The sequence below is a fragment of the Thermobia domestica genome, chromosome 4 (assembly GCF_964235325.1).
Source record: "Thermobia domestica chromosome 4, izTheDome1.hap1.1, whole genome shotgun sequence".
Taxonomy (NCBI): domain Eukaryota; kingdom Metazoa; phylum Arthropoda; class Insecta; order Zygentoma; family Lepismatidae; genus Thermobia; species Thermobia domestica.
This window is the reverse complement of record NC_137457.1, coordinates 302,189,904-302,215,998: the sequence shown is the minus strand read 5'-3', so window position 1 is coordinate 302,215,998 and position 26,095 is coordinate 302,189,904. Positions and strand designations below refer to the sequence as shown.

Sequence of the window (26,095 nt, the reverse complement as noted above, 5' to 3'; positions counted from 1 at the left end):
AATTAAACGTCATTTCTTTTTATTCCAGGTGACCATCCTGATCAACAATGCAGGCATTGTGTCAGGCAAAACCTTCCTTGACACTCCAGATGCAATGATTCAGAAGACCTTTGATGTAAATGTTATGGCTCACTTTTGGGTAAGTTATAACAGCAACCTTTCTCTATCCATAAAGTAATGAATGTATAGTTAAGAGGTTTCAGCTGCTCTTCCCGTTGAAACTGTGGCGCCGCCACTGAAGGAAGTTTGGGTGCTACGAACTACTAAAAGCAATAACGAATCAAATCATTCAGAGCCCGTGAGTCTGATAGAATTAGCCAATGATACACTTAGCTACTGCCAGTAGCAGACGATGCAAGTAGTTACAACTCTAGCCCGTAGTGTCGCAGAGTCACTTTTGTTGCATTGTGGGAACGATTTGAATTTCCATTAGGAATATAGGAACTGGTTCATGAGTGTCTCTATCTGTTATAGTATTTGCTATTCAGGCCAGAAATTTTTGTTGGGAGGGATCTGAAGTTGTTTGAAAGAGGGAGGGTCCAACATATCAAGGCAGTACGTCTATGTAGCATTGAACTTGTGTTATTCTATACCAGAGAAAACTATATATAAATGTGAAATAGTGCTACCTATATTTTCAGATATTTTATAAGGAAAGAAAAAATACAGATGCAGTATAAGATTAACTTTTTATGCTACATCTATCACAGGGCGCAAAAATTTCCGGTCGCCAGGTTTGGCGATTAGAAATTTAGAGCTGGCGACTAGTGTTCAGTAGGAATGGATTTTGCCTAAACAGGGCTGCACAGTTTCTGTTTCGCACGAAAATAATTGTCACTGAGTGAGAGAAAACACGGAATGTGAAGTCTTTCTTTGTCAAACCATAGGTCGTTGGGAAGGGGAGGGGGACATCTCATAATTTGTACGTGAGAGATACTGGCGACTAACATTTTTGGATTGGCGAGTGCGTCTGACTATGAAATTTTGCGGCCTGTGTATCATTTCTATGCTAAACAAATATAGCTTTATTAAGAAAGTGTACAAATATATATCGAGCTACGAAATTTTGAGGGTCAAGTTACGTGGGTGTACCCCTGCTGCAGGCTTGTCAACCATAAGATAATTTATCGTGATATACGATAATTTAAACCAGCGTTTTTCAACTTTTTCTCTTCTTTGGATCACACCAAACTGTACGTTTCAAACTTTCGCGACATTCCTGCATGTGATATTTTTTCCTAGATGCAAAAAAGCAAACACAAAAATACATACAATACATTTTTTTAAAAAAAATATGGAACGACTATGAGATACAAATCTCACAAACAAATTACAGAAGACTCTTGAATAGAAACATAATAACATAAAAGAAACTATTGACTCTTAAGCACGAAATTTATAAGAAAGAAATATAACCATTAGAAATATTACCATTAGAAATGTAACCATTAGAAATATTACCATTAGAAATATAACCATTAGAAATATTACCATTAGAAATATAACCATTAGAAATATAACCTTTAGAAATATTACTATTAGAAATATAACCATTAGAAATATAACCATTAGAAATATTACTATTAGAAATATAACCTTTAGAAATATTACTATTAGAAACATAACCATTAGAAATATTACTATTAGAAATATAACGATTAGAAATATTACTATTAGAAATATAACCATTAGAAATATTACTATTAGAAATATAAGGTGATATCAAGAAGTCGATTCGCGATATTTTTTTTATTTTCTTCTAAATATAATTTCTTTGCGGAAGATCTTTTAAGACATTAAAAATCTCGCGACACACTCGACATGTATTCGCGACACAGCGGTTGAGAAACGCTGCCTTAGTAGACCAGCTTCTAATAAGACAAATTGTCCTTTAGTCTGGGCAAAGCTGTGGAGCATTTATAGAACTTAATGCTCTTGGTAGAACTCCAGACATGCGCCCTGTTTGATTCTGGGCCTCCCGGATTGGCTGCTCCTTCTAAACCAACTGTAAAGCTTTCGCTACTTTTATCATCTGATTGCAGACTGGATTTAGGGAGGTGAACCTCTTGTTCTATAGGTGTCCTAGGTTACATGCCTCTTGCATGTGGTTCTCTGCCGGTGAACAATGCCTTTGAATGCCACGTATCTTGGAGTATTTGTCTCCATGAGGCGGCTGTGATGAACCTTTGACCATATAAGCGGTGTGGTGATAAAAGCAGAATGTTTGGCTGTTTCTGGATGCTATTCCAGTGAATGATTGTCCTTGTTATTAGGGTTTATAGAAAATTGAGAATGACTTTGATGGAAAAATTAAATCATTGAATAGGTATGATGTTAGAAAACTTGAAGAAGAGCTGTGAAAAATATGGAATGAAAATAAACGTTAGAAAGACAAAAGCCATGGTGATTGTAACGAAGAGGTCGGTGTCAAATATAGAAGTAGGAGGGGAGAAAATAGAACAGATGTCTAGTTTTCGATATCTGTGTAGTATTATTAGTGATGATATGAAATGTGAACACGAAATAAAAGCAAGGATAGGAATGGCCAAAGAAGCCTTTCGGAGGAAGAAAATAAGTGTTTTGTAGAACCCTGAATAAAGAGTTGAGAAAAAGACTCATAAAATGTTTCATGGGGAGTATTGTACCGTATGGGTCAGAAACATGGACATTGCGCAAAGATGATGAAAAACGACTGGAAGCTTTCGAAATGTGGGTGTAGAGAAGAATGGAAAGAATTAGTTGGGTCGAGCAGAAAACGAATGAGAGGTGTTAGAAATGGTAAGGGAGAAAAGAACAATTTTAGATATTACATTAAGAAGAGGAATAGAAACTGTTTGGAACATTGGCTAAGAAGGAACTGTACCATGAGGGATGTGTTAGAGGATATGGTGCAGGAAAGAGAGGGAGGGGGCCTAAGAAGGAACTGTACCATGAGGGATGTGTTAGAGGATATGGGGCAGGAAAGAGAGGGAGAGGGCGAAGGAGACTACAATTGATGGACGATATCAAAAACAGAAAAATCATACGTGAAGACGAAAAGTTTAGCGGAGGACCGTGAAGCATGGAAGCTTCTCAGTTGCAGCAAGTAACCTGTCAATAATAGCAGATTACATATGATGATGAATAAGTATGAAGGATGAAATAAATAAAAGTTTGTTTAGTTGGCGATTAATTTGTAAGGGATAAATGTTTATTTCATACCAGTTTGTTCGTACAAAATACCTGTGTTGTTAGTGAATCAAGGGAACAACTTTTTTTTTTTTTTGTAATGAATCTGAAATTTTGACTTTTTTTTTTCAAAGAAAATGCATATGCTAAGAAGAAACTGCAAAATATAATAACGTTGAATGACACATAATTTGAATAATATATAGCTTATAGAAAAAAATGTGAAATGCATAAAATACAATATCTGCATTATACCGTTTGGTACTATTTTTTTAAAAATATTTAAATTAGGAATATTGACGTACAAGAGCTTATGCAACAAATATTCACAAAACAAGTATATCAGCGTATCAATTTTGGCTAATAGAAAGTATTGTAAAGTGTTCTCAACCTAGTAATGCATCACCTGAGGGCTACTGCTGGTCAATGAGTAGTTATTAAAAAAAATCTCAAGTTATTTATGCATTCCAGCGTAGAGGAAGATGTTGATAGGTCGTTGACATTGTTTTGCTTTAAGGTGTATCAAACACGTGTTTGGAGTTGAATAGAGCTATTATTGTCAACAGACTTTCGGTATGGCAGAATACACTTTTTAAAGAATGAATTAATTGCTTGTTTTGTACTTCGTCTAGTAGGTCATGAGAAAGTATCTGAGTTGCGTAAATGGCATTGTTAGGCAGGGGCGGATCCAGGACGGACTTCTGGGGGGGGAGGTGGTGGGTTGTAATACTGCTACTTACAGCTACTTTTAAGAACTCCAAACTCTGGGAGGGTTTTTATTTTTATGTAAAATAAGAAAGTTTCCTCTTCTGGGTGGGAGGGTAATCGCCCCGATCGCCCCCTGGATCCGTCCCTGTTGTTAGGTAGCTGTTAATAGTAAAGAAACAAAACAGATTGATTAAATTTTCTATAGAACGAAAAACGTAATAATTTCCTTGTTAATTCGGAAGATATTTTAGCTTTAAAAAATGTTAAAAATTTCAGAACAAGGAAAAATTCAATAGTTTTCGAAAGGTTCTTTTTTCCCTGGCTTACCCTTGTTTTTTTTTTTTTGTTTTTTTTTGGGGGGGGTCATGGATTTAAAAATACCTGATATTTCGTTTTAATAATAGGTTCAGGTTCGATCGTAGGTACACTCCTGTTCACAAAAACCTGAAAACTCGTTCAGAGACTAAGTCCAAAAAAGTGAGCCTAGATCCATTACAATTCTCGCAGATCTATACAGACGGAATTGCATTTTCCCTCCGTTCTTTATATAGACACTAGCTGCAAGATGTACGGTACATGTGTCGCCAGTAGACAAGCGTGGGCCCTCCCCGCTGGCCTAGCATTTGCGCCTTTGGTGTACGGGGTACCAGGTTCGATTCCCGGTGGGAGAGCCTTTGGAATTTTAACTGTCCTCGATGTTTCTGTGTTCGTGTCCCTGTCGTTATAGGTTACTGGTAAAACAAGTTAAACGAGTAAAAAGCAAGTAAAATTAAGTAGGAACGTAGTAGTTAGTAAATTGTTACTGAGGCACATTCGGTGTATGTTAAAAAAAAAATAAATAAATAAATAAAGCTCGTGAAGCACTTAGTCTTCATAAAGAACTTGTGAAACTCGGTCCCAGATGTTTTTTTTTAAATTTATTTTTTAAACATGCAGATATGATGAATTAATGAAAAATGTAATATTTGTTACACATGTAAATTTCAAATTTAATTCATTAGTGTTAAAACTGTTGTTGTTTGTTGCTATATCATATATATATATATATATATATATATATATATATATATATATATACATTTATACTTGCAAAACAAATACGACTTCTCGATTTAAAATCTCTAGACTAATCAGTGACACTTCAGTGGGTGTCAAATTAGACTGAAATAAACGCAAAGAAGCATGTAATTAGAAATTTATTCATCGTACTAATTTTATATCGAAAAAAAAAAAACATTTCTACAGCAAAATTCATTAGGTTTCTTGAAAATAAGCCCGCAATGGCGTTCGTGGCAATTTTGACATGGCATATTTTAAAATCAAATGCGTTAATTAAACTGTATCCATCTTAATAATTGACGGGTCAAATTATTAGAGTGATTGAGAAGTACAAGAGCCTTGTTATCAACAATAATTTTGAAATTTCATCATATTAAATATTTTTGAAATTTTATTTGCGCGTGGTAAACTACAAATAATTTTTGATTATAAATTGGCATTGATTTTACTGGTGGTGAGTGTGGAACGCTCTTCTGTAAGGGTAGAGTCGTGGCATCTTTAGAAATTGAGCTGCATGTAAGAATGTGTTCTTTGTCTTCCGTGAAAAAAAAAAATCTAAAATACGAATAAATTTAGAAGTTATTGATTGTATGATTTTTCGAGTAAGCCTTATTCATATTCTCTGTCCATTTTAAGGTATGCCTGTGTCATATAAGGAAGCTGTTATCAATGAAAGATGCGAAAAAAATATTCGGTAGAGGTTGATCATTTCTTTAAAAATCCAATTTTTTTTACTGTCATGTTTTGGTAATTCTAAGATGACTTTTATGTTATCCGTGTCAGGATTAATTTTCCCATCATGTACAACATGTCCAAGAAATTTTTATTGAAGTAACACCGAAATTCTGATTTCTTTAAGTTGAACAAACTGGAGTATTTTGCCGCTGTTTCTAAGACTTTATCTAAATACTTCTAAACATTGTATAAAAGTGCGTACTTTTATTACGAAATTGTCTACATACATTGGTAAGTTGGAGGTACAGATCCCTTTAAAGATATTTATTTCTAATTACTTTTTTGTAATTTACAATTTGTTCTATGACTCTAAGGGACGGATTGCAGTTGATAGTATGTGTGTATGAGTGGGAAGGGGAGGGAATAACATCTCATGAAAAATACCATCGCTGGACAATCCTTTTTTACAACATTTTTTTTTTAAAAGAAAACCTTCATGTCCAACCATCCGATGTTAGGAGCAGGAGCGGATTAAAGGCGAAGCTACTGGAGCCCAGGCTCCAGGGCCCCCAGGCTCAGAGAGCCCTCAAAAATCCCTCTCTTTAATACTAGAATATAGCAATCAACTTATTATATTATAGGCTTCAGACTCATGGTATTGTTTTTCCCGCTCGCTACGCTCGCCGTATCGCTACAGTTATGTCTTCTTCCACCAGCGTCTTCACGATACTTATTTTGTGAGGCAGTGAACTATTTTGGGCCTCTATTTCAAACCAAATTACTAGCTTGTGGTGACAATTCCTTTGAAATATCTCTGTCATTTCAATGTCGTTTAATGACATAGTAAAATCCTTTGCAGAGGAAAAATGTAGGAAGAAACCTTTCTAACAAAGACTGTTAATCATTTGGCTTGTATTTCGCATTTGTGTGTTACACTGCAGTATATAAGCATTTAACTGTTAATAATGAATGTAATTAAACTAATTATTCTAAACTTGGAGCACATTAAAATATTACAGCATAGTTTTCGGTGTTTCGATAAGCTATGAGGCTGTGGAAGGCAGCAAAGAAAATCTATGTGCTGGAATTATTCGTAACATATGGCTCCCTTGAAATAATCGGCTCCAGGACCCCAAAAGCCTTAATCCACCCCTGGTTACGAGCGTCGGAGATACTGTCCAAAATGTGACTTATTGGAAGAAAGGGTTCCGCTATACAAGCGCTTTTTTGTGATAACTTACACAAGACTAAAACCAGACGAAACTCATCAGTAGGCTTTACTACTGGAATGACATTATTTCGGTATTTGATTTCCCAGAATGCCCTGCTTAACTAGTTGTAGTACTTTTCGTTTGACCTTACCTCGTAATCTGTGGAACAGTAAATCGGACATTTTGGTATGGTTCTGTGTCTATCAGGTGGAATATATTGCTTCATATCCTACTATTTTACTAAATTCATCACAATGTCAGGGAAAGGAAATGGCATGTTTTGTTAGTGTACCCCGAAGTTGTTGAGACACGGGAATATGGGTGCCGACTTTAAAGTTCCTCAATGGGTGCTCAGGCGTCGGCACTAACGTCAAATATTCTTTTTATTTTTTTTTTTATATATTTTTTTTTTTTTTTTTATAGATCCAATAGAGCAGCGGTTTCCAAATTCTTCCTGACAAGCGACAAAGACTATCAAAAGCTGCTGAAATAAAATTAACCGTGTAATTATTTTTAATTTGCAAAGCCTAACAAGAGAAGTACAATTTCCTAAACTTTATATTGAACAAAATTCCTACACGTTAAGATTTTGTTTGTGAATTTCAAACATGTTTAGCAATATTGCCCAAAATAAGGAGACAAAAAATTGTTACAAGAATAATGATTACAGTTAAATCTTTAGAACATTTCAGGATAATTTGAGTGAAAATAAAAGATATTCAACTATCTTGTAATTTTACGTAAAGCATTTTACATTTTTAAAAACATCAATTAACATCAAATACCAAAGCATTTTACATTTTTAAAAACATCAATTAACATCAAATACCAAGTTCTTTAAAGAAATAATTATACAAAATTACACCCACGGATTATTATTATTATTGTTGTAATGTTATATCGCCTGATCCTAGATATGCTGTAAATCTTAAAAGTCTAAAATAGGTATTGATTGATAAATGATTATTCAATACATATGGATCCCTATCTAAAGTTAACGTGGGATCACATGCACTGTAGTTTCTTTTCATTATTCACCGCATGAAAGTTTTTCGAAGTTAATTTCAACGCAAAACTTCAGAGTACCCATTAAATAAATCGAAGGGGTGTTTGAACTCCGGAGCACCTACATAGTTGTCGGGAAGGTTTTTTTTTTTTTTTTTTTTTTTTTTTTTTTTTTTTTTTTAATTGGTGCAAAATAGTGATGGAACAATATATTCCGTAATTTATAAATACCATCCATTCTTTCTTTGTTGCTCTTACTTGTTCTTTCGTAGGATCAAATAACTTTCTAATTTCTTGTAATTGTGTACATACTTTCGTTTTCATTTGCAGCGTGAAGTGGAATACCAGAGGCAATAACTGTGTCTCTCTAATGAAATGTTTTGAAACAGGAGACAGGTTTACTATAGGCAGTACTGGTTATTTATACCACTAACAGCTGTGTGCACTGCATCACATGATTGCATGTTTTTTTGTGCTCGGGGGAATTGAGGTAAATGGGTTCATTTTCCGTTTTCATTGGTATTTGAAGCGGAATCAGTTTTACACTCTATGGTGGGATGGTTGTCGTTTCCGCAATTTCAAACGAATAACGGAAACAGTGTTGCCAACTCGTGAGAAAATCCTATTGTGTGGGAATTTTTGGTATTTTTTCCAATAAGGATAAAGGGAATTTTCGTAAAAATTGGCAGTATACAGGGGCGGATCCAGGACTGACTTCTGTGGGGAGGGGGGCAGTGGATTGTAATACAGCTACTTACAGCTACTTTTAAGAGCTCCAAACTCTGGGAGGGCTATCCAACTGTCCAACTGGCCACTGGCCGTCGGCTACTATTGGTACCAAAACGTTTAGCATCCCCTTAAGTACTGATCAACACCAATATAATTTTTTCTATGACTTACCGTTCCCCAGCTATTGGCCAAAAAAGTTCCAATTTCGGGAGATTTAAGAAGGCATATCTCGGGAACCGTAAGTCATAGCGAGATCATATTGGTGTTGATCAATACGTAAGAGAATGGTGAACATTATGGTATCAAATAGTATCCGGTGACCACCGTTCCCCAGATATTGGCTAAAAAACGTTCGGATTTCGGGAGATTTAAGAAGCCATATCTCAGCAACCGTAAGTCACAGAGAGAGATGATATTTTGCGAATTATTGAATTACGAACCGTCCATTTTGAGTATGTGTCTTCGCTAAACAACACATCGTAAAACAGAACTCTTAAATAAGACATGTGGAGAAAATTCGGTACTCAAGGAAATTATAAATGGATAGATATATTACAAGAATTGTTTAGTGAGTATAATAATGAGTACATGAAACAATTGGTATAAAGCCTGTAGAAGTTAATAAGAAAAATTAATTCTTTTTAAGTTCGTTCTGGTAATGCTCTTGAAGCATTTTCAACTAGTTGTTATTGACGTTTCTATTGCTAGTTAGGGCACAGAGGTTTGCTTCTTTTAGCCGAATGAGGATGATAAGGCTGTTGCAATATGGCTAAGGTAAAATTAGTGCTGGGAGGTAAATATATTGGAGTCCTACAGGATACATAATAGGTGGTTGGTAATAATTGGATGGTCTCTTATTATTATAGTACTTTTGTTTCTAGGACTCCAATTTCTTTCCCGATATCTATTCTAACCCATTTGTGCCTCAGTCTTGTGTTTCGTATATTGGTTTTGCCCTTGTTGAATTTCGTTAATACACTCATTGCAAGAGGTTGCTGGCACACTGTGATGATGGACTATACATACAATATTCTTTGGTGTGTCATGAAACAACAAAGGTTCTGTACCGAAGTCACTGTGACCTAGCCAATTTAAATGCCTTGTTCTTTTATTGCTTTGTTTCTCATGATAAGTTCTATTTCTGGATTGTGCATGTGAAAACGTATTAAAGTTTTCACTATATTTTATTTTTAAAATTCAGGTACTATAATAATAATTTTCTAATTTTGTTTCTGTTTTCATCTGTTTCAGACTACCAAAGCTTTTCTACCTGATATGATCATGGCAGATCATGGCCACATTGTGACAATTGCTAGTCTTGCGGGGTTGGTAGGAGTTAACAAACTAGTCGATTACTGCGCTTCCAAATTTGCTGCTGTGGGCTTCGATGAGGCTCTCCGACTGGAATTGCAGGTATATTTTAAGTTAACAGTACCATGTAGGCTGTCTAAAGATTCCATAAAACTCTTGTGTTTTAAAGAAAGGAAGAGAGAAAAACAAAGAGATACTGTATTAACAATAAAACAAAGATCTGTTATTAGAGAGACTTACATATGACTTTAAAATGTTATGGTAACGGGTTATGGCACGGGTCACAGGTCACGACTTGAGTCCGGTTCGTTCGGAATTGGGTCTCGCTGTTCAGATCCTGTCTGACACGGCAACACAGATAAACCCGGTGACCCAGACAAACCTGATAAACTGGAAGCAGCCGAAGTATCATCTCCACAACATTATTGCAGAATTTTATATTGAATTCTTTATGTCCACTACTCGAGCTCAAATATTTACATGTTTCATTTGACATTTCTAAATCAATCAAGATACCATGTGTTGACTATTTCAAATACAGTTTTATGTTTATTTGTCTTCCCATACCGAAAAGAAGTGGATAAGTAATGTCCATTACTCGAGCTCGAATATTCATATGTTTCATCTGACATTTATTAATCAAGATATCATGTATTGACTACATCAAATACAATTTTATGTTTATTTGTCTTCCCATACCGAAAAGTGGTAGATAAATGATGTCCACTATTCAAGCTCGAATATTCACATGTTTCATTTGACATATCTTAATCAAGATACCATGTATTGGCCATTTCAAATATAATTGTATGTTTATTCATCTTTCCAATCTTTTTTAAAAAAAATAATACAATGATTTTAAACTGAGACTATACACAAATAAATAAATAAATAACAAAAAAACACTGTTTGGCCTCAGTGGCATCTCTTATGTTCTACACGGCAAGACATGCTAGCTCGTTCGATTAAATTGTGACAATCGTAAGGTAAAGTATGTAGAGTAGCTTTTCTTTTCTGTGATTTCACTCTTTCAGTGCAATACATTGACACACTGAAAAAACCGTACACAAAATGTAGAGACCATTATCGATTTAGTGTGAGCAGAGAGGAGAAAATCGTATTTGTTCGAATTACGCTAACAGGTTCTTACATACTCTCTATTCAGATATGACGATGTTTCGTCGTCTTCGGGTCACACCGGGTCTATTCGGATCACGAATCTGACTACTTCTGGGTTATCCAGTTCACGGGTCACGACTTTGTAATCCGTTCCATTATTACGACACTTGAAAATTTCGAGTTTTTTTTAATAGACCCGTAACCGTAAAGGATTACCAAGGAGCCTCAGCTCCTCTGAAACTTTCAATTGTTTGTTGATATATATATATATATATATATATATATATATATATATATATATATATATATATATATATTTAAAGAAAGCAGTCAAGAATGTGAGATGAACTCAAGTAACCCCCTCCCCCTTTCCAAAGAAAACAAATTATCTTGCCTTCCCTGTTTTGGTGTTCTAACTATAAGGGTCTGTGTTTTTGATCTTTAATATTCATGGCTGGAGTCCAACTTTGTGTGTAGATTTCTCCGATAACATAATGGAACTCTAATTTAAAGAAAAGATAGATAACATTCGTATTACGCAGTCTACACATGACTTATTCCACAAAAATTTTTGTTTCAAAGTTTTGTATTTGACTATAGGCACTAGCATATTAGAAGAATACAGAACTAATATGAGTGAACTAGTATTTCGAAAACAACTCTTACAAGGTTTTTAGTGCGAAGCAAACAGAGTTCGTTACAACCACGAAAATTTCCGCGAATTGGATCAGTTTTTGTCAACAAAAAAGCATGTTTGTTTTTAATATTTACTTAGAAACATTAGGAAACACATTGTATTCACTTGAACAGCGATTTCATATAGCGGAAACCATTGTTTTACAACAAAGTTTTACGCTGTTGCATATTTTCATCTTATATAGAATATTCTCTTCCAAGACCAGCACAAAATTACTATCACGTAATATGTGGTGTCTCCGGTATACAGTGAAATTTCAACTTTCGTGGATTTTCCCGTAACATATTTCAATATTCTACGACCCAAACATCGACTATGTGTTTCAGTATTCTAAAAGTGTCTGATCAAATTATAAACATATTTCTGATTCTTATGAACACGAAAATAAGTTTTTATTGATTATATAAATGCATATTTTAGCTTTATGATCATATTTGGGATCCCAACAAAAATATCCAAAGTATAGTTTCGTTACATATTTGTGGAAAATATTTCCATCCACATGCAGAGGAAATATTTCCATTAACATCCATAGGAAATATTTCCATCTATATCTATGGAAAATATTTCCATCCACATCTATGGGAAATATTTCCATCTACACACAGAGGAAATATTTTCATCTACATGCAGAAGAAACTTTAAATACAATTTAATACTTTAAATACAAACTTTAAATGCAACACTGCAAAAATACTGGTAATCGATAGTAAGCAAGCTCAGAGATATAACCCTGGGAGAATTTCCTCCGGGTCATCTCCTGAAATTATCAGTGACACTTATGAGAAGACCAGTCTTGCTTTTTTTTTTCTTTACACTGAACTTGCGAATATTTTTCGAGTATTAGGAATACTTGAGAAGAGATTTTTGTAATAGAACCTGGCAAAACTGAGTTTCATTATACTTAATCTTAAATGCTCTAGTAGTGGGAAATTGCGTGGTTTTTCGAAGTAATGTCATTTCAGCATTTGTTTTGCAGAGGGGGAGGGAAGTTTTTCCGATATCAGTGGAGTTTAACGTTTTTTTCATTAATCTACTATTATAGTATTGACTGAAAAACAACGCCGCCTTTTTTTAAGTTATATTTTTAGGGCATAAATGCATGAATATTTTCAAAGTTTCTAGGTCATAGAAATCAGAGCCCGTTTTATCAGTTTCCATACAGTAAGACATCTTAAATGTAAATCTGTTAAACAGGATGGTTTTTAAAAAAAAATCAGTTGGCTTTACTTCACATTTGTACTTGTTTCAATTACAATAAAAAATACGAATATTATCACTGTATTGCGAGCGGTGATAATAATTAGAAAAAAATGTAAGTAAAAGGCTAATACTCACCGCAGGAAACAAACCACATCACTAGGAAGTACTTTCGAACTTCGAAACTGATTTAAAAGGTTTAATGTATATGAGTTACCATTAACATATGTCGATTGCTAGTGAACAAGATTTTAACTTCGCATTTTTTTTTTTTTTTTTTTTAATTTCTTTGAACCATTTTTACGTATCCATATTTTCTTTCGTATGTTTTAAATCCTTTTCGAAGTTTGCCTAGGCTGAAGATGAAGACCATGTTCTTTGGAAGTACTTCCTAGTGATGTGGTTTGTTTCTTGCGGTGAGTATTAGTCTTTTACTTACATTTTCCTAGAACTTTGAATAGTTTAATGAGGAATGAATTTTCACATACATGTTACAAGTACTGTAAGTGTCCACCATCTGCTCGACTAAATATATTGTTACGTTAGTTGAAATTATCTTTCAATTTGCGCGGAGTGTAGAGTTAGTTTTTTTTTTTCAGAAAGAGAGAGAGAGAGAGAGAAAAGAAAGATTTATAGAGCGAAAAAAATATATCAGATATTGATATTTTACATATAAGAAACATATATGTATATGATTTCACGTGGTAACGTACTTTAATTTTAATTGGAAACTAGAACAGTTTGTTGACATTTGCGTGATACATTTTTTTAAAAATATTTTTATTCATTAGTTTGAAAGTTACAAAGGCATATCAAGATATAATATGTATATATAATATAATGCAACGATATATATATATAACATGTCGTTAAAAATTTGATATAAAGAGATAACTTAACATCTTTTGCTAAATAAACGGAACATAAAAGGAATTGAGAAATGCTTCTATTATGCAACACTATAATATTGACTTTGTATGTCATATCCTTCACCACTATGCAACTCAAGTATTATCTTGTTAAGATACAGTAAATTCCATAATGAAAAAGAAAGTATTTTTCCATTGTTAAATGAAATTGGAACGTTGATAAAGTTGCGAAATTAACTTTCAATATGAAATAACATTTAATTTACCTGTATATATATATATATATATATATATACCGTGTATATATACCGTATATGTATGTATGTATGTTAAACTTTGTTTTCCCGTAGGTGGATGGCCGACGAGGAATTAACACCACAGTCATCTGTCCTTATTACATCAACACAGGCATGTTCGAAGGCGTCAAGTCCAAGTACGTATTGTATTGGTTGCAAGATGACATGCAACTTCTTTTATTTTTCCCAATGTTGCTAAGTCAGTGAAGCATGAAGTTACAAGTTGTACAAGAATGATTGTCCTTTGTTTCATTCTCAGCATGAGACTTCGCCTGTCGGCTTCTTCTTCAAGGATAGACGTTAACAATTGAAAATAAAAAATAAATAAATAATGCCGATGAATTCATTGTTTTTAGCAAGCATGTTTAACATTGAGAAAACTTGTATTCTATTAATTAGTGAATTAATACATAGTACGTATCCATGTAGCTGAAATGTTATATATCCAAATGACTACCCGACTGCATGCTAGTTAGAAGGGGATTATAGTTGCTTAGTGATAAAGCCAGGGTTATCACCACAGTGAGGGTATAATGTGTCAGCCCCAAACGCTTTTCTGCACCCCCGAATGGCTCATTTAGCATTAAGACCTGGGGAATGAGACTATGTTTTAATCATAGTACATGATGCCAGTACTACGTACTTTAATGCGGTTTTGTCACTCAGCAATATGTTTGTATACCATACTTTTGTCCGTTATGCAAACTCGTAAGTACTTGCGCGGGGTGGACTCAGACCGTCAAACAGGTAAATTTTGTGTTGCTAGCTAGAAATCCTGATAAAAAAAATATAACAAAATTTCTCAAAACGATTACAAAAAATCTAATTGCAGCAAATACTTTTAAAAACATGTCTAGTTATGCTACATTGTCTTCATTATTTTTAAAAAATATTTTTATTGTAAAAAAATATTAATTTTGGGGGTCTATTAGGCGCGAGTACTGCTGTCAGAAAAAAGAGCGCGAGTACTTACGGGTTAAGTCAAGACTTTACACGTGCAGTAAACGAATATCGTTTTTAAGACCCTACGTCCGAACTGCGTACGTTAATCGAAAAATGTTCCACAGGACGGGGATTACAGATTTTTTTTTTTTTCGTGAGAATAGTACTTTTGGTTGCGTTGGGATGGTCAATGGGAATAAGACATTTTTCGAGATTACATACGTTTATCTTCGCAACTATTTCTTTAAATACGTAATATAGATATAGTGTCTTATAAGAAAGAGAGAATAAGTTACTCACTTTATTTATTTATTTGTTTATTTATTTATTTGTACCCTCAACAGAGTATAAAACTCCAGTTACAGAAGGTCAACATTACTGTTTATGTCCAGTTAACCAGTAAGAGTAATCATGATAAATAAGTTTAAATGCATACATAAATAAATACATAATAACACGACAAGACAAATAAAATACATTAAGTGTACAAATAAGCCATGAGTCATAGGATTTCCAAAACTTGGTTCCTGAAGTGACGCTCTTTGTTACTGAATATATCCAAAAACACATTCTCTTTACTTATTGCATTGTAAGCAGCACTAATTCTCCAAGTAGGTGACATATACAGTATATTAGTTCTTGCTTTCCGGTAAAAGACGGTAGAATGCTATTTATAGACAAGAGCAGTTTCTAAAAAAAAAATAAAAAATAAAAAAAAAATGTGGGATTTTTTCGAATTAAAATTATGGTACTATTCAATGGTCAATAAAAATACTATAAATAAAAGTTCATGGATACTTGGAAAAATTACATTTTTACAGAGATAAAAGTAGATGCTCTCCAAAAATGTCTGCCTTATGCATATAGATTAAAACCACTAGGCATCCCAACGTGTCTAAAAACGCCAAAAACCCTTCGTCTTCACAGACAGAAGGACATCTGTAAGCCCCGTTCTGTGAGACGTTTGCCGATCAACGTATGATGTACAGGTATAAGGTCTTAACATTAAGTATTAATATTGTAATATTGCACCATCTAAAAAAGTAATTAAAATGAAATAAAATAAAAATGTTTTAGAGGTAGGTAGTTTAGATTGTAAAGTTTATAGTTACAGATATTTAAATTTGAATTTAAGTAAGTTACTTTTTCATTGTAAACTTTATAAATATCTCATTACGACTACAGGGACAGTTGTTATGACTACAAGATTTATTTTTGAAAAACTTAAAAGAAGTACAAATACCGGTATTTATCTTGAAAGTTGATGTAACCACGTTTTTAAACTTGTCATTTTTCAGGTGGAGACATTTTTTTCTTCTTTTTTCTAAATTGAATGTCTTATGACTATGAATTTGTTGAAAACTTGCTATAAACTCAGCATTAGAGGTTACTAAGATGGTTTCCTGCATAATGATTTAATTATATGTTTTTGACTAATTGTTTTTATTTCTAAACTTCTGTTCTTTCACTCTGTTCAATTTGATCTGTCTTATTTTTTTTTTTCCAGCGAACGGAGACGTATACTTTTTATGTCTTCTGATGAAAATTTTAAATATCTCTTACGTCCTAATTTCAATTACTTAACTCTAAATTATTCCATGTCTTGTTTCTAATATGACTAAAAATTTTTGAATAAATTACTCTACTAAAATTTGCAACGGGCCAATTTGAATCCGTTGCAGTTTTACTATTTATAAATAGAAATAACACAGAGTATCTGGGCAAAACACGATGTTTTTATTAAAATATTAATGTGTAACAGTTTTGCCAACTAACTAAGCCTCTGCCTTCATCAGAGTATAATCTATATTATTATACGATCATGATTATAATATGATCTATATATATGATACATAATATACAACCTATTATAATGTGTGTGATGAAGCCAAAGGTTTAGTTAGTTGGCGAAACTGTTATACATCGATTAAAAAAAAAAAAAAAAAAACTTTGTATTTTGTTCGCAGACTGTGTGTTATTTCTATTTTGAATTAGGAAAGCAAAGCTGACAGGTACCAGATAATTATAACTTGCGAATTGCACTATGTGGCAACGTTACAGATAAAGAATCACAAGGAAAATGTAGTAATATGTTAAACAGTTACGTCGATTTCTTCGAGATGGCAATTAAAGTCGATAGACGCTGATACTAGCCCTACCTATTAGTGAAACAATCGATCGATTTAACTGCTTGATGGATCCGTAGTATAATGCTAATGGTTCCAAGTTAATCTACGACGTTGCCACATAGTGAAACTATTGATTCCCCATAGCGGCTAAAGAAGGCTTGGAGGTTATTCCATTATATAGCATTTTCGCTTTATTTTGACCTCAAGAATAGCGCTCTGTTGTCCTTGGGAAAAACGTATATATATATATATAGGGTGGTCCGGAAGTGGGGATACCCCCCTTTAGTTTCAATAGTATAGTGTAAGTTATGGTAGAATGTCTGTAGACAGTTGCCTTGAAGTCTTAAGAGTCATAAACATCGGTATGATCACCATCCATGTCGTAACGCAACTAACTTCTGCGCCAAGTTCTCGCAGATGTTTTGCGGAGATACTCCGGAGTCACGAGGGTGAAGGCGTGTTCCACAGCTGCTCGTAATTCCTGCGTTGTGTGATATCGAGTGTTTCTTACTTGTTGCTTTATGAGACCCCAGTGAGCATTGTTTGGTGTCGTCAGATCGGGACTTCTTGGAGGCCAGGTAAAGAAAGCTGGTGAAGATGCACAACCTCTTCCAATCCAGCCAGGAAACGTCTGATTCAGGTAATTGCACAGAAAACAGCAGAAAACAAATGAACATGGATAGCAATGTTGCCAGACAATGCCAAGCAATGTTACCAAACAAATGTGGGTAAAACCTAAAACCGTCAGAAAACACCAATTACGGGTACGCCCATTTCCGGACCACCCTATATATACTGTAAATGGTAATTTTTATTATTATTATTTAATTATTACAGTTCCTAATTTGATAGTGAATGTCTAGAAGAAATCTGGATATAACATTGTACTTTATGAAATATATACATTGGATGCTAAGAATGAACAGACATAAAATTATATATTAATGAAAGGAGGAAAATAACCGATTTTTAAACTTATTTTTACACACCCGATCCTCTGTAGGAGTGAATTCAATAACACACAAAGAGCGAGAAAGTGAATGATCGGAACGAGACCTATTATAAATTTCTGGACTGTGCACCGTAGTGGTTAAGGCATCGGCACGGTATATCGGACATCCCGGGTTCGTGTCTTGGTCCAGTCATTCACTTTTTCGCTCTTGGTATAACACATAAAATTAGTTTTTCCTTACATTTATAAGCTATGCCAATATGCCATAAACTAATAATGCTTACTATATTTTTGTCTCGTTTTTCAGATTGTTTCCAATTTTGGAACCAGACTACGTTGCTGAACAGATTATGTCTGCCATTCGAATTAACAGTAAACTAGTTGTTATTCCTGGCTACTTTAGAGTGTTCCTTGCTCTCAAATTGTAAGTATACTGCCATCTATTTGTAAGTTTAAGAATCATTAAGTACGGGTTAAAAAAAAAGTTTATTACAAATTTATAATAGACCCCAAACAAATCAGGTGAAGCCATGCATAAGTGTAAAGTGAAGTCAGGTTTCGTATCTTAGTTTGCCATGGTAGCATGGACATCAATTGCCTTCATCAGTGACACATGAAGTCAGCTTCATCAAGATTTCGGCAATCAATTCAAACCATATTCAATTTCCTAGAAAGGAAATCTTAACAAATAAATACATATATCTATATATATAAAAATGAAAGTCACTATGTTTTCAACTTGGTACCCCTTGAACCACCCGACCGATCTCGATCAAATTCTCAACATAGATGAAATTCGGGCTTGTGAGTGTTTTACTCATTTCACTTTGATGGTGCAACGTAGGGTATATATATATATATATATATATATATATATATTACAGGCTGGTAGGTAACTCCACCGACAAACTTTGGGAGGCGATTCCTTATACGAAATGAAAGAAAAAAGTTGTAATAAACATGGGCCGAAAAATGCCTCCTTTCAAAGTTATGATCCATTGAAAATTCGAAAAATCATTTTTCAAAACGCCCTGGCTTAGAAACTATAGGGAATATCCCAAGCGGTTTAAGGAATTACACAGAAACTGGTTTACGCTCTATCTAAATATCCATGTTTCAGAATTCACCGGTACCAGCGAAACGAACGCACCATTAATACTTAAAGGAGTATCTCTATACTTCAACTTCCTTTTCACAGTTCCTTTCACCAATAACGGAAGATGGTAAAACATGGATATTTAGATAGAGAACATACTAGTTCCTATGTAATTCCTTAAACCGCTTGGGATAGGTCCTATAGTTTCTAAGTTAGGGAGTTTTGAAAAATGAATTTTCGAATTTTCAATGGATCATAACTCTAAAAGGAGGCGTTTTTCGGCCCATGTTTATTAGAACTTTTTTCTTTCATTTGGTATAAGAAATCGCCTCCCAAAGTTTGTCGGTGGAGTTACCTACCACCCTATATATATATATATATATATATATATATATCGGACCTTTGATAATTTTTGATCATTTCACTTTGACGGTGAAACTTAAGGGGGGGGGGAGAGAAGGTTGGACGTGTAAAATAAATACATAAAAACGAAAGTGACTACCTTTGTGACTCAATAATTCTTAAATGGCAGAAACATTAGGTTTGAGTATTTGATAAATATGGCACTGGTGCATATAGAAAACATCAAAAAATAATAGCTAATGAAACGTATCTGCCATTTTGGGCTATGAATTGATGTCTGCAATTTTTCTTCCGTAAATTGAAAACAGGAAAATGCTGTGTAAGAAATTACTACGAAGGCCTGACTGTATTATGACATGGGATATAATTAACATTTTCTATTCAAAACTATTAGTATCATGATTAATTACCATAAGTTAGATGATTAAAAGAAATGTGTATATATTGAAATTTCGGCCTACATGGGAAGAATAATTGAAAATCAGTTGTTGGTATTAAAAAAATAATAAAGGTTTTAATTGGAGAGTTACTGTTAGTTTTAATATTGCCATTATATATATATATATATATATATATATATATATATATATACTCAAAATACCACTTATTCTAGTGTTGGAACTTCTTATATAAAATAAAAAACAAATTCTGAACAAAGCATATACTATCTAATAAATCATAGCGTTACAGTTTCGGCAAAGTATCTTTGTCTTCATTAGGCACATTAGGAAAACCAATTTCTCAGACTATAGCTTATATATCTAAGAAAATGAGAGTCCCATCATCAAATACATTATGAAATACAATTTCTCAGACTACAGCTTATATATCTAAGAAAATGAGAGTCCCATCATCAAACACATTATGAAATACAATTTCTCAGACTGCAGCTTACATATCTAAGAAAATGAGAGTCCCATGATCAGACACATTATGAAATACAATTTCTCAGACTACAGCTTATATATCTAAGAAAATGAGAGTCCCATCATCAAACACATTATGAAATACAATTTCTCAGACTACAGCTTACATATCTATGAAAATGAGAGTCCCATGATCAGACACATTATGAAATACAATTTCTCAGACTACAGCTTATATACCTAAGAAAATGAGAGTCCCATCATCAGACACATTATGAAATACAATTTCTCAGACTACAGCTTATATATCTAAGAAAATGAGAGTCCCATGATCAGACATATTATGAAATACAATTTCTCAGACTACAGCTTACATATCTAAGAAAATGAGAGTCCCATGATCAGACACATTATGAAATACAATTTCTCAGACTACAGCTTATATATCTAAGAAAATGAGAGTCCCATCATCAAACACATTCTGAAATACAATTTCTCAGACTACAGCTTACATATCTATGAAAATGAGAGTCCCATCATCAGACACATTATGAAATACAATTTCTCAGACTACAGCTTATATATCTAAGAAAATGAGAGTCCCATGATCAGACACATTATGAAATACAATTTCTCAGACTACAGCTTGTATATCTAAGAAAATGAGAGGAGTTCATATCTAGGAACCAATAAATTGTTTAGAATGAAAGACGGACCTTATTGGTTCCTAGATATGAACGCCTCTCATTTTCTTAGACATAAGCTGTAGCCTGAGAAATTGTTTTTCATAATGTGTCTGATGAAGGCACTCTCATTTTCTTAGATATAAAAGCTGTAGTCTGAGAAATTGTTTTTCGTAATGTGTCTGATGAAGGCAAAGATACTTTGCCGAAACTATAACGCTATTATTTATTAGACAGTATATGCTTTGGTCAGAATTTGTCTTTTATTTTATATATATTCAACCATTTACATGTTTAGTTATAAGTAATTGTTTTTAACTTCAATAGATCTAATTATATACTTATTACTGTGTTTGAAGTATTTACATTTGTTCATTTCATTAACACTTATGCATAAATTAATATACAAATAAGTATTATTTAGTGAAATTTTTAGTGTATTGAATTTTAATTAATTACGAATCAGTTTCTATTTACTTTTTTTTTTTTTTTTTTTTTTTGTAAAGATCTGTGAAGCATATTATACATCTTACGCATTAGACATGCTGAAATGCATAACGTCAGTAGATTCTCGCCAGATGGAAGGATTGATTGAGGTAGAATTGCCAACTACAGAGAACAAAATTATCGATTTCGTCTTTAAAATTATCGTATGTTACAAAAAATTATCATATATTCGTTATGCACGTTACAATTGTAGAAACAGGTGTAATACTACTAATAATAGCAATAATATATGATAAACTTATCCAGTAATCTTCAGTTTTGAACTTCAATTCGACGTCACTGTCCTCACTTTAAAAAAAAAAATCATTATTAACACTACTCTGAATAACAACATTTCCATCCCCTCGTAAACGTAATTGAATTTAAGAGGCCTTATCACTGCGAAATTAAAATACCACTAATTTTACAGTAATTATGTGACATCTTCAAATAGATAAAATATAATCGAAAAGTGGAACAAGACCACCCTAGACAATGTTATTTTGCATGAGGTACCGTTGTCACGAGTCACCTAGTAACTTTCCACTTGCAGTTATTTAGAAACGCGAAAATAAATGCTGATTTTCTTAATGGCTGGAAATCGAAAGCAGATAAGTGAGTCGTGATAACGGTATCACACGTAAAATAATATTGTCTAGGGAGGTCTTGTTCCACTTTTCGATTATCTTTTACCTATTTGAAGATATCACATAATTAATGTAAAATTAGCGGTATTTTAATTTCGCAGTGATGGGGCCTCTTAAAGAATGGATGCAGTGTTGCCCTTTAAAAATTCTCAAATCGTTATTCATTTATTTTTAGCGGAAATGACTCTTAAAAACCTCGGTGCGTGTGTTTAATAATTATTTAATGCACATCTACAATTTATTTACATATGCAAAAACTGAAAAAAAAAATGTGCGTTCTAAAACTTATCGTATATTCACCTATTATCGCAAGGGTATTATCGTATATATAATTAAGGCTTAAATTTTCATCACGATAAATTATCGTATGATTGGCAAGCCTGGGCTGAAGAAAGGAAAATGGGTCTTTGTTAGTATTAACTAGTATTTAATTATCTTTTTCTTTATCAAAAAAAAAAAAACTATTGTAATTGCTTCTTCATACAGCGGATCACGTGGTAATGACACTTACATTATGTTATTTGTATCTCATTACTTATTGTGCAGTTAAGGAAAGCTGACGTCTGGAGGTTGGACAGAATATGTGGTGCGTTGAAGACGCTATTGCCAAATTCTCTGCAGCAATAGAAACAGAATGCCCTTCCTGCTGGTTTCGTGGCTATCTTTAGTATAGGAGTCCCACGTTCGATTCCCGAGGGAGAACTTTGAAATTTGAACCCATTATGGTGATGCGAATTGCATTTAAACTGTATGTTCACGTCTCAAATAGTCTCGGTGCTGAAAGAGACACTAAAACTCCAATCCGTCCGACCAATCAATAGACAGCACTTCTCACGACAAACTTCAACACGTCATAATTCTATAGCCGTAATAGTTTGACAGATAACTTGTTACGTACGATTTCGAAGTAACAAAACATAATGTTACCTAGAATTAATTCAAATAAGCTTCAATGTTCAAATACCGTCAACAGCGCGATCAGTCACCTTGATTACTAGAAAAAGCGTGAAAGAATACTGCAGTGATTCGCGAACAACCCTCTCATTCTTTTTTTTTTTTTTTGTTTTGTTTTACAACACGTGTAGCTATGTCAGACGTAAGTTTTCTCTAACCGTAATAGAAATGTGACACATACATAAATAAATTCCTTAGATATTGCTGTTTCTTTGTGAATTACTAAATTTAACCTCTCAAATATGGATCCCCGTGTTCTTAATCTGTACCATAAACTGTATATTAAGAAAACGGGTATGAACTATTTTTCTCACGACCTTATCAAATAATGGAATTCAGAAACACATACCACATACGAGGTATACTGTAAGCTGTTTAGGCCAATATCAGGCATTTGATAACATTTATTTTCAACAACAGTTCAGTCTCCATTATACTATAATGTAAGTGTTTGAATCACTAAAATAAAATAAACTCTGCTAAATACAATAAAGATCACACAAAACATACATTTATGCTGGTATCCGTGGAGACGTTAACAGATTAACTCCAGTAACAAACTCTGCCGAAATAATCGCTCTAACTGTCTTTAACAAAAAATTTAAAATTCTGTCGTTCATTATCGTGCGGAGTAACGGACGAACGGACAGTTAAATAACATTAAAGTTTTATATGGCACACTAGCTGATCCTAATAACATTATAATCTTACAAGGCTCAATATCGTAATGCTAATAACATTACAATCTTATACGCCCCACTAGCTTGATCTAATAACGTTATCATCTTACATGATCCACTAGAGTAATCCTAATAATATTACAATCTCACAAGGCCCACTAGCGTGATCCTAATAATATTACAATCTTATAAAGGCCACTAACATGATTCTAATAACATTAGAATTTTATAAGGCCCACAAGCGTGATCCTAATAACATTACAATCTTATGAGGCCCACTAAAATAATCCTAATAACATTACAATCTTATAAGGACCACTAGCGTGATTCTAAGAACATTACAATCTTGTAAAGCCCACTAGCGTGATCCTAAGAACATTACAATCTTATAAGGCCCACCAGTGTGATCCTAATAACATTACAATCTTATAAGGCCCACAAGCGTGATCCTAAGAACATTACAATCTTATAAGGCCCACTAGCGTGATCCTAATAACATTACAATCTTATAAGGCCCACTAGCGTGATCCTAATAACATCACAATCTTATGAGGCCCACTAAAATAATCCTAATAACATTACAATCTTATGAGGCCCACTAAAATAATCCTAATAACATTACAATCTTATAAGGACCACAAGCGTGATCCTAATAAGCAAAGATTAAAGGATCAACATTTATATCATTTGGTGAGATATTTACTGGCGTTATAGCTTCATTGTTGTGTTAAATCAGAGGATACGAAAACCATGTTCAAGAACCTCGTTAATCTAAGAAATAACCTGTAACTGCTTATCAGATAACATGATAAGCATATCTGTTAAAAGGCTTTAAATGGTACATAGGTATATTGAACATGAATGTTCATAGAAAATTTGTTGAAAATATCCAAGTTAAACACTTCGTGGTATAATTAATAAGTATAGCTATTTAGTATTTGCTAATGTGTTACTATTTTAAATATGTGTGTTATTATCTTCTGTTGCAGGATTTTTTTTTAAAAAAAAAAGAAGAAAGAAAATTATTTACTTCTCTCCGTTTCTATTTCTACAGGGTGTCCCAAAAGAAGTTAGCCAATATTAAGTTAGTAGAAATTCTTTAAATGAAGGTAGTTGTGTCGATTGTGACTTTTGATCAGAATCTCAAAACCTACGCGAATTTGGCCTAAATTCACTTTTTCGTAAGAACACTGCGTTATTCTTAAATACTTGAGTACCCACGGCGGGTCTCATTGTCTGTTATTATTTTTATTCCTTCGACCGTGAATTATTTCGCGAGCAGCTTTACCAGTTTGAACCGAAATAGCACAAATGAAGGTAACTGATGCCTTACCCAGGTAGCTTGCCAAATTTAAATGAGTATCGGTCATGTTCATCTCTATGTCACCACCGAAATAGAGAGAGACCTAAGCTACTAAATATCTCAGAACTGAACTGTAACAGACGATAACGTAAATTGGGGAAATGTTGAGGACAGAATTGATTGTAACATCTCCTTTTAGTAGATACGCCTAGAAGGGAAAGAACTGTTTTTCAGATAGAGTATTAGCTCATATTCCTCAACAAAAGGAAAAGAACTGTTTTTAGATAGATTGTTATTGTATGCTAATGAAAGTATGATATCCAGGGAAAAAGAACTGTTTTTAGATAGATTGTTATTGTATGCTAATGAAAGTATGATATCCAGGGAAAAGAACTGTTTTTAGATAGATTGTTATTGTATGCTAATGAAAGGATGATATCCAGGGAAAAAGAACTGTTTTTAGATAGATTGTTATTGTATGCTAATGAAAGTATGATATCCAGGGAAAAGAACTGTTTTTAGATAGATTGTTATTGTATGCTAATGAAAGTATGATATCCAGGGAGAAAGAACTGTTTTTAGATAGATTGTTATTGTATGCTAATGAAAGGATGATATCCAGGGAAAAAGAACTGTTTTTAGATAGATTGTTATTGTATGCTAATGAAAGGATGATATCCAGGGAGAAAGAACTGTTTTTAGATAGATTGTTATTGTATGCTAATGAAAGGATGATATCCAGGGAAAAAGAACTGTTTTTAGATAGATTGTTATTGTATGCTAATGAAAGGATGATATCCAGGGAAAAGAACTGTTTTTAGATAGATTGTTATTGTATGCTAATGAAAGGATGACATCTGTGTTAGTATTCATAGTGAATATAATATTGTTTGACATCTGATGTCTTTATTAATACGCTTAGTTTAATATTAACAAATAGTATGGTA

General features: G+C 33.4%; 1 protein-coding gene across 2 annotated transcripts in view; it reads left to right on the top strand.

Moving 5' to 3' along the window:
• The window catches only part of LOC145684260 (short-chain dehydrogenase/reductase family 16C member 6-like), a 206,170-nt gene that overhangs the window by 159,700 nt on the left and 20,375 nt on the right, over nt 1-26,095 (top strand). For both annotated transcript variants that reach the window (XM_081756386.1, XM_081756387.1), the window contains exons 3-6: nt 29-139; nt 9,807-9,968; nt 14,102-14,184; nt 18,378-18,494. In XM_081756386.1, coding sequence (XP_081612512.1) covers nt 29-139; nt 9,807-9,968; nt 14,102-14,184; nt 18,378-18,494 — 473 coding nt within the window. The remainder of the gene's footprint in view (nt 1-28; nt 140-9,806; nt 9,969-14,101; nt 14,185-18,377; nt 18,495-26,095) is intronic.